Source organism: Delphinus delphis, chromosome 19 (assembly GCF_949987515.2).
Source record: "Delphinus delphis chromosome 19, mDelDel1.2, whole genome shotgun sequence".
In the NCBI taxonomy this organism is placed as follows: domain Eukaryota; kingdom Metazoa; phylum Chordata; class Mammalia; order Artiodactyla; family Delphinidae; genus Delphinus; species Delphinus delphis.
In genome coordinates, this window is record NC_082701.1 from 39,637,389 (window position 1) to 39,653,192 (window position 15,804).

At 57.6% G+C, this 15,804-nt stretch overlaps 1 protein-coding gene across 1 annotated transcript in view; it reads right to left on the minus strand.

Annotated features, from left to right (window-relative positions):
* Positions 1-1,583: 1,583 nt before the first annotated feature.
* TMEM132E (transmembrane protein 132E) overlaps positions 1,584-15,804 on the minus strand; it is a 51,647-nt gene continuing 37,426 nt past the window's right edge. Inside the window, exons 2-9 of the mRNA XM_059998027.1 lie at positions 13,340-14,270; positions 11,708-11,854; positions 11,254-11,446; positions 10,452-10,595; positions 7,779-7,984; positions 5,674-5,959; positions 4,534-4,725; positions 1,584-3,659 (exon numbers count right to left, since the gene is read on the minus strand). Coding sequence (XP_059854010.1) covers positions 2,604-3,659; positions 4,534-4,725; positions 5,674-5,959; positions 7,779-7,984; positions 10,452-10,595; positions 11,254-11,446; positions 11,708-11,854; positions 13,340-14,270 — 3,155 coding nt within the window. The 3' untranslated portion in view covers positions 1,584-2,603. The remainder of the gene's footprint in view (positions 3,660-4,533; positions 4,726-5,673; positions 5,960-7,778; positions 7,985-10,451; positions 10,596-11,253; positions 11,447-11,707; positions 11,855-13,339; positions 14,271-15,804) is intronic.

Consider the following 15,804-nt stretch of genomic DNA (forward strand, 5'->3'; position numbering starts at 1 on the left):
TTGGGGCTCCTTGGCGACAAGCCCACGGTTTTGCCTCCTCTTTTCCTGGCAGGAGCTGGCACATGGTAGGAGCTTAATGCACTGAATAAATGAATTGCATCCACTTTCCAGCTTTCATACCAGCACCCCTCCTGTGCACACACACCCAAGCTGGGATGTTCATCCTTCCTTGACACACACCTATGTCCTCCTCATCTCTCTCTGGAACACTGTGCAGGTAAGTGGTGAGGTGGCAGAGTATGGAAAATCCCCAAATGAGGGATAACAGGGAAGCCATTGATAGTTTGCGTCTGAACTTGAGTTAGCAAATATTTGTTGAGCATTTGCCAATTCTGGGCACCACAGGTGATGAAAAGTGACTGAGGGCCCCCCTGCCCACCCCCTAGGACCCTCTAGGAGGGCACCGTCAGGGCACATTTGAACAGCAGGTACCTGATGTCCTGGACACTCCAGGAGAGGCCTCACGCTCTGCTCTGCATGGCTTTCCAGCAGCTCCCGGCTTCCTTGCCGCTGAGCTACACTTATTCTCTGTTGCCAACACATCTTGGGCAGAGCTGGCCAATCTCAAGTCTTTCTTTCAGGCCCACATCTTACCTGAACATTAAGACCTGGATGCAACAAACTCCATTTATTAAGCATCTCTGTGTGCCAGGGTCTGTGCCGGGAACTTTGTCTGCTTCTGGGCACCGCACACAGCACTTTACAGACACGATCTCATCTAATTCTCACGACAGCCCCGGGGCTGCCCTGATTGGTTGAGCAGAGGATCGTGACAGGCAGGCTTCCTTCTGTGTGTGGGGGCAACAGCTATTTGGGGCAGGTGCCAACACAGCACTAGTCCTGCCCCTGGTCCCTTCTGGGGCAGATGCTGGTTGCTGTAGCCACCTGTCCAGGGCACTGGAGGCTGGCCAGGCAGCCTTGGCCGAGCTCTTCCTCCCCCACCCCAGGTCTCCTGTGGTCCCTGGGGCTGCTACCTGTGCTGGGGAGAGGTCTCCCAGGGCCATGGGAGGCCATGAGGGGCGAGGGGCCAGCCCATGGCCCACCGAGCAGGGAGGAGCCCCCCAACAGCCATTGCTCTTTCCTGCCTGGCTTTCTGACTTGGAGACCCCCAGACTGTCTCCATCAATCCCTGGAGAAGAGAGGCCTCCTGGGAGGTGGTGATGGTGACGAGGAGGGATGCCCTCTGAGAGGTGCACTGAGGCAGAGGAGGAAACTGGAGTGAGCTCAGGTGTGCATACAACCCTCTCGCCTCTCTCCTTCTTTTTCTGTACCCTCCTACCCTTCTCCTAGAGGAGACATCTCTTTAGAAGGGCACATTTCTGGGTCAGCAAGTCCTCTATCCCCAGAGGTGAGCATCCCCCCAGCACCACAGGGTTTAAAGAGACCTGGATGTTGGAGGAGGAGCAGGACCGCAGGTGGCTCAGCCGTGTTTCCGTCTCATGTCATTTAGCGTGACCTCCATATGTGTGTGTGTGTGTGTGTGTGTGTGTGTGTGTGTGTGTGTGTGTGTGTGCATGCACGCGCCTGCACGCAAGGAAGAGACACAGAGCCAGCCACCATGTACTGCCTGTTCTCCGGGAGCTGCTGCTGCCCCCATTCCCAGTCTGGTTGCCTCCATTTACTTAAGAAAAATCTGACACAGTGGTGGGTAGAACCCGAGAGAGGGGTGGCTGTGGGATGGGGTAGGGGAGCCGTGGGCTCCCTTTTGCCTTGCTTGTCCCAGGGTCCTTCCCAGCACTGCCTGGTGCCCTCTCCCCTTCCCACCAGATTCCGCCTAGCAGCGGGGCGGGTGGCTGCCCCTGCAGAGAGGAAGGAGTGCTCAGCAGAGCAGGAGGGATGGCTAAGGCGTAGTGCTGACCTTGCTGAGGGGTGGGCGCGGGGCACCCAGGGCTCCCGGGCACCTGGACCACAGTGCTCTGGGGTGGACCGAGGACTCCTCCCCCTTGAGGGCCTGCCCACAGCCCTTGGGGGCACAGGATGGAGTCCTGAGATCTCAGAGAGGCGCCTGGCTTGGCCCCAGACCCCTCTGGAGAGTCAGCTCCCAGGTCCTGGGAAGGGAGTGGGGGGCACCCAGAAGCCAGCAGATGCTACAAATATCCCCTGCCCCCCAAATGTTCTGTCCACAGCAAAATCCTTGGCAGGGCAGACAGCCGCCGCCTCCCCACCCTGCAGGCCAGAAATCCCTGAATAGCGGTTTGAGAAAAGTCTTTGTGCAGCTTGTGACACAAGACCCCCCCAGAGCCCCCAACACAGGGGGAAGCAGGGGACATGGGGGGATGGGGCGGGGCATTGTGTGGACCCTTGGCGCAAGCTCGGCCTCCTTGCCCCTGTCTTGGGGCAGGGGTCTAAGACAGGAGGAGGGTTGGAAAGGGTAGAACGAAGGCTGGGATTGCTCTCCTCTTAGCAAGCTCCAGGGGGAAGGCCCCTCCACCTCTGGGGGTGGAGGATGGTAGGGTGCGAGGCAAGGAGGTGGCCGTCCGGGAGGAGCAAAGCTGCCGGGGCCGGAGCATAAGATCCACTTCAGCCGGCCCGTGTCAATTGTGAGCTGGGTCCCGGCTCTGTCCCACACGGAGTCCAGACCATGGTGGGCAGGGGACGCACCTCTATGCCATCTCTTTGACTCTGCGCCTGTAATTGTGCAGGTCAGGGGGCGGATTGGGCCGCGCGGTGCCCGCCGCCTCTGGGCAGCCCCATCCCAGGGCCTCTTCGTCCTCCTCGTCCTCCTCGCCGGCGGGCACTGAGTCGTAGGCCAGCCCCTCCGAGGGCAGCGCCGTGAAGGTGGTGAACTTGACCCGCTTGCGCTTGGAGGTGGGAGAGCTGGCGGGGTCTTCGGCCTGGTCCCGGGCCGAGCCGCCCGAGGAGCCGTCGCCCCGCCCGTGCACCTGGCTCTGGACGCTGCTCTGTGAGCTGCCGCTGCTGTGGTGGTCGCCGTGGCAGCAGGCGGGCACGGCCTCTAGCGGGTTGCTGGCGGGTGGCGACAGCTCCCCCTGCCCCCGCAGCGGCTGCCCGTTGCCCAGGAACACCCAGTGGTGAGAGTGGTCCATGCTGGTCTGGCCCTCGGGCGGGATGCGCTTGTGCCGGTAGCGCAGCACGAAGACGATGCAGTTGATGAGGAAGACCAGGATGGCGAGGCAGAAGACTCCCAGCAGCGCGTACATGCCGATCTCCAGGTCCGTCAGCCCCCTCGGCATCTGCAGGAAGCCGGTGGGCAGTGGCAGGAAATCTTCTGTGGGTGGCACCACCGGGCTGGCCGTGCCCGGGCCCACGGCCTCGGGTGGGGATCCGGCAGTGCCCGGTGGGCCAGCTCCCTGGGCCTCGTCCTCGCCCCCGCCGGGCCCTGGCTGGCTGGGGCCGGGGTAGTCGTAGGTGGGGTCCCCCTCTTCCCGCCCAAAGTGCACCCGCAGGCCTACAGGGGTCGTGGCCAGCACACTCTTGCGCTTGGTTTTCTGGCAGCTCTCGGCGATGGTGAGCTCCACGCGGAGCAGCTCCCCGGCCCCCTCGGCCTCAGCCACCACCAGTGGGAAGGCCCGGTCCTGGGTCACTGTGGCCACGCGCTTGTCCAGACTGCTCACCAGCAGCCCATAGTCCTGGGGGCTGTAGAGGGAGAGTGGGGCCGTGGTACCGTCGCTGTAGGAGAGCCAGAGGCTCAGGAGGGCTTCCTGGAGGAGGAAGAGGAGAGGACAGGAATCAGAGATCTACTCCTGCTGACTTCCCAGTGCTGGAACAGTGCCTGGCAGGTGGTGGGTGCTCGGGAATGGTTATTTGAGGGGGAATTCTCCCACTCAACTCTGTACAGGGAGTTATGGCTCCATACTGCCCCGAGAACATCCTTGCCCACTTCGCCCTTCTCCCCTGGGTGAGTTGATGGTAAATTCTGCCTTGGGTCTAACTCAGATCCCTTCTGCTGCAGGAGTCACACCGTATCTCCATGCCTGATCACCCCCAGCAGACATGTGGAGACTGAGAACGCACATATACTCAACCCCAGCCTTGTCCTCTGTTTGTTAAACCTTCTGAGAGTTGACCTCCTTGCAGATGAAGAAGCAGGGCTCAGAGACAAGCAACTGGCCTGAGGTCACGAAGCAAGTTGGGGCAGAGGACTCCTGTGTCCTGACCTCTGGCTCGGTGTTCAGTGCCCACCTTCTCCCCCCCTGTGACCCCCACCTGTAACTTTTCCACCTTTGTCCCATAGCCAGTGCCCTGGCGTATCAGTGGGGGGCTATAGCTGGGGGTCCAGAGATGGGTGAGGGTAATTCTGGGGGGTAGAGGCAGAGGTGACGGGCCCTCTGAGAAATGCAGGAGTGGGAACCTTCAACAGGAGCATCTCACCATGGCAGGTGCAGGAAGTGAGACCGTGGCCAGACTCCCAGGCAGATGGTGGGGCACGGGCCCAGTAGGGCAGGTGCACAGGGCACAAAGGGTAGATAGATCTTCCATTATCAAATCCCTTATCTGGGGGGCTCGTGGCCAGAAACTGCAAGTCCTCCTTCCACACCCCAAGCCCCCAGGCTGGCCAGCTGGGCATCCAGTTACCTGCTTGAGGAAGCTGAGGGTCTGCTGGGCGGCTGTGGTGGCCAGGATGGTGTGGCTGCTACCGGGACTGGGCCGCAGGGAGAGGGCGAGGCTGGCCACCACCTGGGCCTGCAGCTGTGTGATGCTGACCTTGTCCTCTGTCACTGTCAGCAGTGTCTCCCCAAGCACGGACTCCGTCAGGGGGGAAACCACCTGAGGCAGGGTGGGGTGGGGATGGGTGAGAGCCAGGAGAGAAGGACACCCCACCCCTCTCCAAATTCCCAACCAGGGAGGAATCTGAGTGCTGCTGGAAGAGAAGCCCAGGGGGTGGGGCAGATTGGGAGGCAGGACTCCTGGGCTCTGCCTTAGGTCTGCAACCGGGAACCAGGGTCCAGAGGCCAAGCAAGGGTCAAGGGCTCACAGGAGCCAGGCAGGAACACAGATGAGTGAGGTGAGTTGATTTTAAAGAAAACAACAGCCCTCCCGTAGAGTGATAAGTCACAGTTGATGGTCAGCCTCAGTGTCAGGGAGACAAAAGGGAGTGGTGGGCACTGGGGCAAATGGGAGAACTCATGCTCATGTAAAAAAGGCAGCAGTACTGACTCCAGCTGATGATTGCCAGGCGGGAATGCAGACCCTGTGCTGCCAGATTCATATTTTCTAAAACCAGAAATTTACATTTTTTAAAAAATGAGAAACTCCCAATTTTTAAACGGTTGGGTCAATCGTTTTACAAACAAAATATGTCTGCAGGCAGATTTCAGCCCATGGGTCACTATGTATAGTCTCTGAGATGGATGATATCTACCCAGGCACCCAGTTATCAAGGAGGAAGGTCAAAGTTGAGTCCCTAGATCTCCAAAATTCCCTCTTCTGGCCTCTACGCTGGCTGGGCCCTCCCACCTCCTCCGCTCCGCAGCCACATCTCTCAGCGACCACACTGAGCCATGAAAGGTTCACAGAGGCTGATGAGGCTCAGAGAGAGAAGCTTCTCCAAGGTTCTTGACCTTCGATGGTAGAATTTCAAGCAGAAGGGCAGGTGGGGAAGTGTGTTTGCAGGGCCCGTCTGGGGTTGCTCCCCAAGGCCGAGGCGCTGGAAATCCTGTCTTAGGAACGTCTGTGTGAAGGCTCCCGGCACCCGGCACGCCCCACTGTGCTTACCTTGAAGGGGGTGGTGCCTGGCTCCAGCCCGGCCAGCGTGCTGCTGTCTACCATGCGTGCCACTCGGGGGTCACCCACCCGCATGAAGTCGCTGACCAGGTCGGTGACCTCCACCAGCCAGTCTGGGCCCAGCATGGTGACCACCTGGTCGGTGCCCTCCGCCGACGTCGTGTGGAACTGGGTGAAAACCTGCAGGGTGGCGTGCTGGTACTGCAGAGTGCAGCCACGGCTCGCGCTCTGCCGTCGTCCCTCGTCCTCGTCCTCGTCCTCGCTCTCCCGGGCTGATCTGGGTGGGGGAGGCCTGGAGTCAGGGCTCCCCACCCCGGCTCTGACCTGCATGAGTCCCTCCCTCCCTCTTGCCCCACCAGCCCTTCCCTGGCTCCCGTGGGTGGAAGGCTTTCCCTGGTCCACCCCTTCTGTCTCTGACAAGCTTGGAGCCCGAAGTCCCAGGCTTTCCTCTCCTAGAAAGGTACCTTCTTGACTCCCCACCCCACCCCGTGTCCCCTGCCTGGCTGCGCCTACACCTGTGAATAGCTGGCATCAAATCTTAGCAAATACTGGCTCTTTCTCAGCACTAAGCACTTGCTGGGCCCTGGGCTCAGCTCTAACTTGGATCAAAGGTGATCCCTGCTCAAGTGCCAGGAGGCTTAGCTGCGTCGTCGTGTCCTACAGCTGTGTGGCAGACAGAACTTGGATATTCAGCTGATGAGATTGCCAAGCAGAGTGTGGGAGGTGTGTCCTGGCTTCCTCTGGCTGCTCAGAGTAAAATGCAAGAGGAGACAGATAAATGGAGGGAGGAACTGGCAGGCAGAATGGAACCAGGACTTGACAATTTGGGGAATTCTCAGCCTGTCCAGATTGCCAAAAATACGAAAATCAGGAGATTCACCCAGGAAAGCAGGCTGTGGAGAGAGAGAAGGGTGTGGCCAGTGCTTGACTAGTGCTTCAGAAGGATTAAACCACCAGAATATTCATTCACATAGAGGGCTCTTTTACCTGTGTTAACTAATTTAATCCTCACAGCAATCCGCTAAGTGTAAACGTGCCCATTTTAGAGATGAGGAAACTGAGGCACAGTAGCCTAAGGTTACCCAGCTAGCAAATAGCAGTCAGGATTTCACCCCAAGCCATCTAGCTTCAGAGTTCACTATGTCCTTCACTACTCAAAGGAGCATCAACCTCACTGGGAGCTGGCCTGAAATGCAGACTCATGGGCCCCATCCCAGTTTCACGGAATCAGAATCTGCATTTCAACAGCATCCTTGGGCAAGTCGCGTGCAAGTTCAAGAGGCCCTGGTCTATGCTGCCTTGCTTTTCCAAATCTCCGCAGAACTGAACTGATCCCAACTCTCACTAGGCCGCCTGCTTCTCTCTCCAGCTCCACCCTTCCCGCTCTTAGCTGCCTGTCACTCTGCCTTTCTTCTCTTCCCTGCTGGCTTCTCTCTCCAGCAGCGATGAGTGGGTGAGTGGAGTGTGCTGAGTACACCTGGACCTGCCCCACAGATGGGCACCCAGGTGTGTGAGCCTGTATCCCAGTGAGGGAGCCCAGTGGGGGTCACCATGTGCCTGGCTGATGTACTCACAAGTGTGCCCCTGGTGTGCCCAGGCTGGGGCACTCGTGTACAGGTGTGTGAGCACCTGTGTTGGTGTTTCTGCTCCATTTTGTCTGCTGCTTGACTGCTCTTACCCTGTCTCCCTAGCCAAATCCTTTCCACTCATCCTTTAAGACTTAGCTCCCGAGTCACCTCTTCCAGGAAGCCTGCTTTGACTTCTTCTGGAGGAAGAGGTGGTTCTTTCCTTTGTGCCACTTGCTTCCCTGTACTCAGGGCTTCCTTCATCCACCACGCTCCATGATATATATAAGACCGCTTCCTGATGGACCCAGAGCTCAACTGGGTCAGGCTCTGGCCACACTTACCTGCTCCCATCCCTGCCCCCATCCGTGCCTGGCACACAGTAGCTGCTCAATAAGTTTGTTGATTGCAAAACCGACCTGCAGACTGTGTACACCTAGGGCCTTACACACACATGCAGATCAGACGTTGTGCCAGGGCTGTGTCACCCGTGAGTATCCCCAGCATCTGCTGTGTTTGGACGGGCCATACCTCCGGTCAGGAAGGATAGGTACCCTCCAGCCCTTCACTTGGCTGAGGCGGGCATCCGAGAGCTCAATGTGCAGGGGCAGCTTGGGCACCCAGACTGTCATTTCCAGGGGGGCATTGAGGACGTCGTAGCGGAAGGTGACCCTGGCGTTCATGGAACCGCGAGACTCCTTTCCGCTAACAAACACGTAGTCACAGCTGCTGGATACCTGGGGAGGGGGAGAGAGGTTGGTTGGCCTGTCTTGCCCTACAGGTCATCCTGTGGGGCAGTGCAGAGGACTTCATTCTGACAAGGAAGGCCAGAAGGCCATTGGACAGAGAAAGTGCCAGTCACAGGAGGCTGAAGGGGAGAGGCTGGGTGGGAGAAGGCCCCTAATTTAATTCCTCTGGGAGGTGTCAGCTTCCACTCCATTGCTCCAGAGATCACCTCTTAGTGGCTACCTTGGGAGGATTTTGCTCCCTGGCAAGAAGCCAGTGTGCCAATATTTTTGTAAGGGGCTGTTTTTGATGTGGCAGGCCACACCTTGGGGGAGTCTTCAGGCTGAGGGTCCCCAGCGCTGGCTCCCCTCCCCAGCATGACCGCCTGGGCTCTGGAGCAGGTGTCTGATGGGTAGAGTCCTCCACGGTACACAGGAGTAGCCTGTCCTGAGCAGGACACTGGGGTGCGACTGGGCGGGGAGGAGGTTGAGGTGGAGGGGGTGGGGAGAAGGGGCAGGCCCACAGCTCCTCCAAGGTGACTCTGGCCCAGTGGTCCCAGGCAGCTGGGCAGCTGGTTAATTTCCAGGAGGGGGCTGCTCCAGCCAGGGGTGGAACTGAGGGAAAGGGAGAGGAAATTTCAGGACCAGAGAACCCCAAGCACAGACAGGTGGACAACTGCTACCCACGGGTGCAGCTTTTGCAAATGCATGCCCACCTGGACACCACCTTGCATTCTTCACGGTTCCCCAGATGAGCATATGCTCACTGAACACATCTTGGTGGGTAGCTGTGCCCACTCACAGAGGTGTCCCTGCTAGTACTTCAGGGCAGATGCAACGGGTATCTGTGTAAGTGCCCACGCACACACCTGGCATACCTGGAGTGAATCCTGTGTGCAATGCATTTAGGTGCTCCTACTGGGACACGCCCCAGGGTGCACATCCTTGAGTTTGGAGGAGGGTCTATCAGGCAGCCTATGGGCTGATGACAACCTGAATGCTCTCGGGGGGGTGGGGAGGGGCTGGGACTGTGGTTCATCCGTGCAGATGAGCCCCTGACGGTCCCAAACTCCTTCGAGCTCTCTTAATCATCTCAGGGGGTGGGTGGAGAGGAGTGGGACAGTGGTTCTGCTAGAAATGCTCATTTCCCACTTCGGAAGGCAGGGAATTCCAGCTGAAGGCTGGCAAATCCCATTTAGAATGTTGGCAAACTCCCGAAAGAACCTGAGTGTATTTCAGTGAGAACAGAAACAAATTCCATTTCGAATCTTTGCTAATTCCCTTTGGTATCTAAGCCACGGTGACTGTTCTGGTCTGCTCTGGGGCGGAGGTGTGGGAGTCTGGGTGGTAGAGGAAGGTGCTGCGTGAGGGCTCTTGGGAGCAGGCCCATTTCTCCCCGTCCCAGCCTGCCAGCAGTGGCAAGCCCCATGGGCCTGACAAGGCTTCCAGCCCTCAGGAGGCCGTGGGTGTGTGGTACCAAGCCGTCTGCTCTGGCTCACTCGGGGGACATTCTTCCTGGATGGGGGGGGATGGACGAGGTGAGCCTCGGGGCTCCAGAGACCAGGAGGGATCCAGGGCAGAGCAGAGCAGAGCAAAGAGAGAGAGAGAGAGAGAGAGAGAAAGCACACACTCCCAGGGAGGGAGGACACCCACATCCCCACTCCCCCTGCTGAAGGATTTACAGGAACAGAAAACAGATTCTGTTGCCCAATCATTTGATTTTGGCACCAGCTGGAGGCTGGCATGGCAAACAGCTCACCAATCCCACAGGGACCAGGGCTGGATGCCCTCCTGCATCACTGCCTGCCCCACTGCCTCCTCCCCACATCTCACCTCTGACCACTGTCCAAAGCCAGAGGAAATCTGGAGGCCCTCCTGGGGAGGTAGCAAACTGGGCCAGTCAAGTCAGATCAATGTCCTGTTTGCTGGGCTGTGGAGGACCCACTGCCCAGAGGGGGCATCTGGGGAGGAGCTCAGGGCAAGGCCTTTGGGAGGTGGAGGGCTGGGGTGGGTGTTCCTGGAGTGGGTCCTTTTACACAACCTTCACTCCTGGCCTAACTCATGAGCTTCTGGAGGCTTCCTCCTTGGGCTGGATCTCCTCCACCTGGTCACCAGCACCCAGGTTCAGGGCATGTCTCTGAGATCCCCCCCAGGACCCCCTCCCCTATTGCTTTACCTGGTGTCTGCCACACAACAAGGGCTCAATAATGACTTGGGGATTGAATTCAAGTTGTCAGTGCTGCTTTCTCCCTTCAGCCTGCCAAAAGGTCTCTTCCACATTCCTGTAGGAAGCCCTCCAGGACCTCCCCTTGCTCAGGCTGGACATGGGATGCTCTTCCCCTCATCCCTTGCCACTTCCCCTCCTCTTGCCTACCAAGGGGACCTGCCTGGGATGTGAATTCCCCTCTGGTTTGGGGTTCCACTCCCCCGGAAGGCCCGAGGCCTTCTTCCCAGGCTTCCCCACCTCCAGGAAGCTCACCTTGATGATGTCCTCATTGTCAGATTCGCATTCCACCAGGGCAGAGACATCTAGGACAAGGCCGGTCACCTCGATGGCAATGACCTTGACAGGGATGGCCACCGTCCGGCCAGTCAGGATGGCTGTGTTGATGATCTCTGTGTCCTGCAGGGAAGAGAGGAGGGCGGGGCTCTGCTGAGCTGCTTGAGGTCCCCTGCTCTCCCAGGACCACCAGCCAAGCCCCGGCAGCTCCCAGCTGTCCCTACTCCTCAGATGCGTATCCTTCCCTTGGGGACGTGGGCAGACAGATGCATCTACCTGGTCTCATGTGCCTTCTCAGACGCTCTGCTCACTTGGACTCCCGTGGTAGCCTTCAGGGTCTACCCCACTCTGCTGCCAGAAAACGATGCTTCCCCAATCCTCCACCATCTCCTCTCAACATCTTCCATCTTTCTCCGGACTCAGAGTAACGTCCAGCACATTTGCCTGGCTATTCCACGTGCCCCTGGGCACCAGACAATCGTTCCACGGCACTCTTCCTAAACCCATAGCTCCTTTGAACAAACTATTCCCCATTCCCATCACCACACCTTTGCCCAGGAGATCCCCTGCCTAAAGCACCTTCCTCATCTTCTCTGACTACTGTATGATCCCCTCCTCCACGGGACCTTCAAGGCTCCACTGCATGGTCACCTCATCCAGGAAGCCCCCCCACCAAGTGCCCCCTCCACGGGGACTTCTCCCACCTCCGTGCCCCTCAGCAGCCGCTGGCCCACTCCAGTGCCAGGCGCAGAGCTCGCCTGCCTCCTGTGAGTGCACTCACCATGGCCAGGGGTAGGATGGCCTGCACGTCCCGCTGGATGCCCGTCAGCTCGGTGACAGCCCGCTCCAGGTCAGGCAGGGCACCGTGGCCACGGTAGTCGATATGCCACATTATCCTCCGCTTGACTGACTGGCTGGTGAAGTTCTCCATCTCAAAGTCCAGCTGCAGGATCTCCAGGGGCCCCTGGTCCTCCCTGCGCGGTGGGGGAAGGAAGGAGAGCCCAGGAGGAAGGGCTGGGAGCAGCTCAGGAGCTCCGAAACCCTCGCTGAGGACCCTAGCCCTCCTCAGTGGCCTTTCCCCGGGGTCCTCTGAACCTTCCCCAGCCTGGCCTCCAGGGTCCCCAGAAAGTATGCCCCGGCCCTTGCGCCAGCCTGGCCTCCTCCGTCAAGAATTCCCCCACCCCTCCCCGGTGCTGTCCTGCAAAGAGGTGGGCAGAGGAGCCACCTTGGCTCACCAGAGGGGCAGTGGTGTGCCCTGGGCCCAGGACACATCCACGGTGGCTGTTGAATGCTTTGCCCCAGTCAGCAGCTCGGAGGTCACGTGCCACTGGCCACTCCGTGACTTGGTTCCTAGAAGGGTCACGCCCTTCTTGGCCTTCACCCTGGGACAAAGCAAGAAGAAGAAGAGGGAGAGGGTCAGCTTGGGGGTCCAAGGGCTGCCCACCTGCCTACCATCCTTAGGCTGGGGCTGGGAGAAGGGCGAGCAGGTGAGTAAGTTACCCTGAGTTCTAGACTCAAAGCCTGAAACTAATTTGGGGGATCTGGTATCATGTAGCTTCAACCTCTGGCCCTAGTGGAAGCTGTAGTCCCTTCTATTATATCTCTGCCAGGTCTTTACCTAACCTCTACTTGCATATCTTAGTGACAGGGGACTCACTACTTCTGCACACATCCCATTACATCTTTAGAAAGTCCCTAAAAGGAGAAACTTCTTCCCTGGATGTAGCTGAAATAGAACAGCCGTGGGTTCTGTTGGGGGAAGGGAGGACAGCTCTCTTCCACCTGAACAGACATCTGGGGAGGTGAGCAGGGGTCCTCTGAGTCTTCTTTTCTCCAGGCCTAAATTCTTCAGTTCCTCCGATTGTTGCTCTTTTGCCATAGCTTCAAGTCGCCCATATCCTAGTCACCTTCCTCTGGACATTCTGAATACATAAGGTGTAGTGTCTTATACTAAATACAACATTTCAGCTCTAATTAACACTAACTAAAGCAGAATGATTATCACCTCCCTAATTCTACATACTTTACTCCTATTAATGCAGCCCAGGATCTCTGATGACTGATTTAACTCATATTCACATTCAGGTATTAATCACTGAATTCGGTATGACTCTCTCCAGGAATACTTGAACTTTAAGGTAGTACATTCAGGACAGAAGGCAATACTTAAAGAAGCCGGAGGTTAATGGTGCTGTTTCAGGTCCCATGTATAGTGCTTGGGTTTGTGGGGAGCATTTTGGTGGGGCCTTTCTTATATCCTCAGAATCACCCAACATGGCTCAAACCATGGATTCCTACTGTGAGACATGATTATATTTTGTGAGGATGTGCTATGACTGAAGGCATTTCTGAATTTCTGAACTGTATCCTTCACAAAGAAAGAGCTAGGACTCCTGAAAATATTTCTCCCCACTCCAGGATTAGACAAATGTCCTGACACACGGACACTCTCTTGTTCATCTTTTGGCTCCCAGGCAAGGGGCTGCTCTCTGATCTCAATTTCTCCTCTTAGGCCTCAGCCTACTCATCTGTAAAATAGAAGAGTTGCACCCGCTAATGTCTAAGGGCCCTTCCAGCCCCGATTCTATCATTCTGGATATCATGCTTGTGGAAATGGATGTTTCCTCTTCACCATGACACCACTTCTGTGAGGTAGGGAGGACAGGGCAGACATTTTTGTGGCCATCAAGCGGATGAGAACACCGAGGCTCAGATAAGTGAGCTGTCTTCCTGAAGCTGCTCAGGTGATAACTGGAAGAACTGGGATTAGGATGCTGGATGGGCAGGTCTGGGCGAGCCCTCTACAAGGGGTCAGGTGTGCATCTGACCTTGGAAGGGAAGCCAGACCCCCGCCCGTACCCCCGTACCTGAGAGTGAAGTGCTCCAGGCTGGGGCTGGAGGGAGAGGAGGAGTTGGGGGCCAGGTAGAGGAGGATGCTGAGCAGTTCCCCGGGCTTGAGGGGCCGGTCAGGCAGGCGGATCATCAGGTTGCTGTCCAGCCTGTGCTCCTGCAGGGTCCTTCTCGGGGGCGGGCGGAACAGGCTGATGCTCCCGATGCGCAGCAGGGGGTGCTGGGTCGGGCTCTCGGCCCGGACCCCGCCCCCGGGCCCGGCACCCCGCCGTGTTCCTCCACAGCCTCCCGAGGCATCCGGGGCGTGGAGAGTGTAGTAGAGCTCGGCTTGCTGACTCTCCCCTGTCGCCTCGGGCTCCAGCCCATCTGGAGACTTGCGGCGGGCAGTGGGTGGTGCAGCCGGGGCCGGCGGCTCGAACCAAGCCAGGGGCAGCTCGGCGCGCACGAGACAGGTGGCCAGACCCCCGCTGAGGCGGCAGGAGCTCTTGACCTCCCGGGCATCCCGGAAGGCGTGCAGGCGTACGCAGGGCAGCCGCTCGGTGACGCCGAAGTCATCCCAGTCCCGGCCGGCCACGTAGAACAGCACCTGGGCCACGGGCTGCGAGGCAGGCACGCGGGGGTGGACGATGAAGGCTCGCACCTTCCAGCTGACCGTCAGGCGCTCGGGGATGTCCAGGGTGCTGGACGGCTGCAGGAGCTCCCGGGCCACCACCTGGCTGGTGCTGAACGGTCCCAGGGAGACATTGAGGACGGGCAGCTCCTTGGTCTGGAACACCACGAAGGGCTCGGAGCGCTGCAGGGAGCCGTTGGTGACCGTGGGAGGCGTGCGCCGCACCTCCCGCAGGAAGAAGGCCAGCCGCGTGTGTGACAGGCGGTAGCTGACCGGCAGCACCGGGCTGGCCTGCGGCCCCGGAGGACTGGGGCTGGCTGGGTGGGAGCGGCCAGAGGCTGGGGACAGACAGAAGAAAGACCCCACAGTGGTCAGGAGAGGCTGTGCTGGGACTCTAGGGCACCCCAGCCTCCCACCCTTACAGAGGGCCATCCACTCCCAGCCAAGCCGAGCTCAGCCCAGCTCTCCATCCTCAAGGCTCCAAGCCGGGCTCCACCTTTGCTGGTGTGTTAATTGCCCTCTTGTTGATGATTCATTTCTTTATCTGCGATGCAGGGGTAAAGCTAATGCCGGTACAAAGCATTGTGAAGGTTTAAAGAGGTTTTATCCTCTGGCATCTTCGTTTGTAAAATGAGTATAAAAATTGTTTCTGCCTCAAAGAGCTATTGTAGGGACTTAGCGAAGTCATGTGCGTAGAGGGCTAAGAGCAAGTGTGATGCCGAGGTGGTAAGTTTTCACTCTTACCATTAAATGGTACAGTACAGTACGTATTTAACGATTTAACATTGTTTATTAAGATTAAACTATTATTCATGCATTATTATGACAGGCAGTGGCTTATTTGATCCTCATCAAGTCTTTGAACCAGGTATTATTATGATCTCCATTGATTCACCCAGTTTTCTATCAGTAACTTCTCTTTTTGGAGAGCCTATTCTTACCTCTTACAAATGAAGGTGCCGGATGCTTAAATAACTTACCCAAGTCACATGAGTGAAAGGGGCCAGCAGCTGGAGTTGAACCTGGGGCCACCTGGCTTTCAAACCCAAGCCTCTACTCCTTTACTGCTCCAGCTGCCTCAGATGGTGCAGGGTCCCCAGGGATCCCACATCACCCCCTACCCCCTATATGTACCACCCCACAAATACACACTGGGAAGTTGATCCTCGTCCACCAAACCCAAACGTGGGCCTTGGGATCTCGGGCTTGACTTCTCCCTTCTCTCGGCCACTCACCCCATCCTCGCAGGATCCCGCCAAGCTGTAGCAATTCTACCTCTTGGCTCTCTGGTCTGTCCCCGGCTGCCCCTGATCTCCATCCCCAGGCCCCTGCTCCAGCTTTGGCTTCATTCCTGTTGCTATGACAACATAAGTTGTCTAAGTGGGTCTCACCTCTCCCCAGCTCTTCCCTTCCCTGGCATACCCTTCCCCCCTATAGCAGCCAGAGGGATTTGTTTCTCCCAGACACAGATGGGACCTTGTTGGCTCCTTACTCCCAGCTCAACACCTGTTGGACACTGTTAAGGAACAGGAAGGACCAAGATGGGGAGGTCTGAGGTTTGAGAACCAGTTCTGGATCTGCTGCTTAGAAAGCAGTTGGGTTGGCTGCTGTGCCCTGGCCCAGGTCATTACCCCTGATCCCACATGTGTGCCTGCAGCCAGCCTCCCTTTAGGGGGCAGGGACATGCTCTCAGAGACTCCAGTGGACCCCTGAGCCATGTTTCTCACCTTTGATGTTGTGTTGTCATTTGTTTTCGAGAATCAAGAAATTGCTCTATAATTTACGTAACACAATGCAAAAGTGTATTATTAAAGACTGTCCCTTCTGCTTACAGAACTCACCTTGCGCCTGAGTGTGGCATTCAGGGCCCTC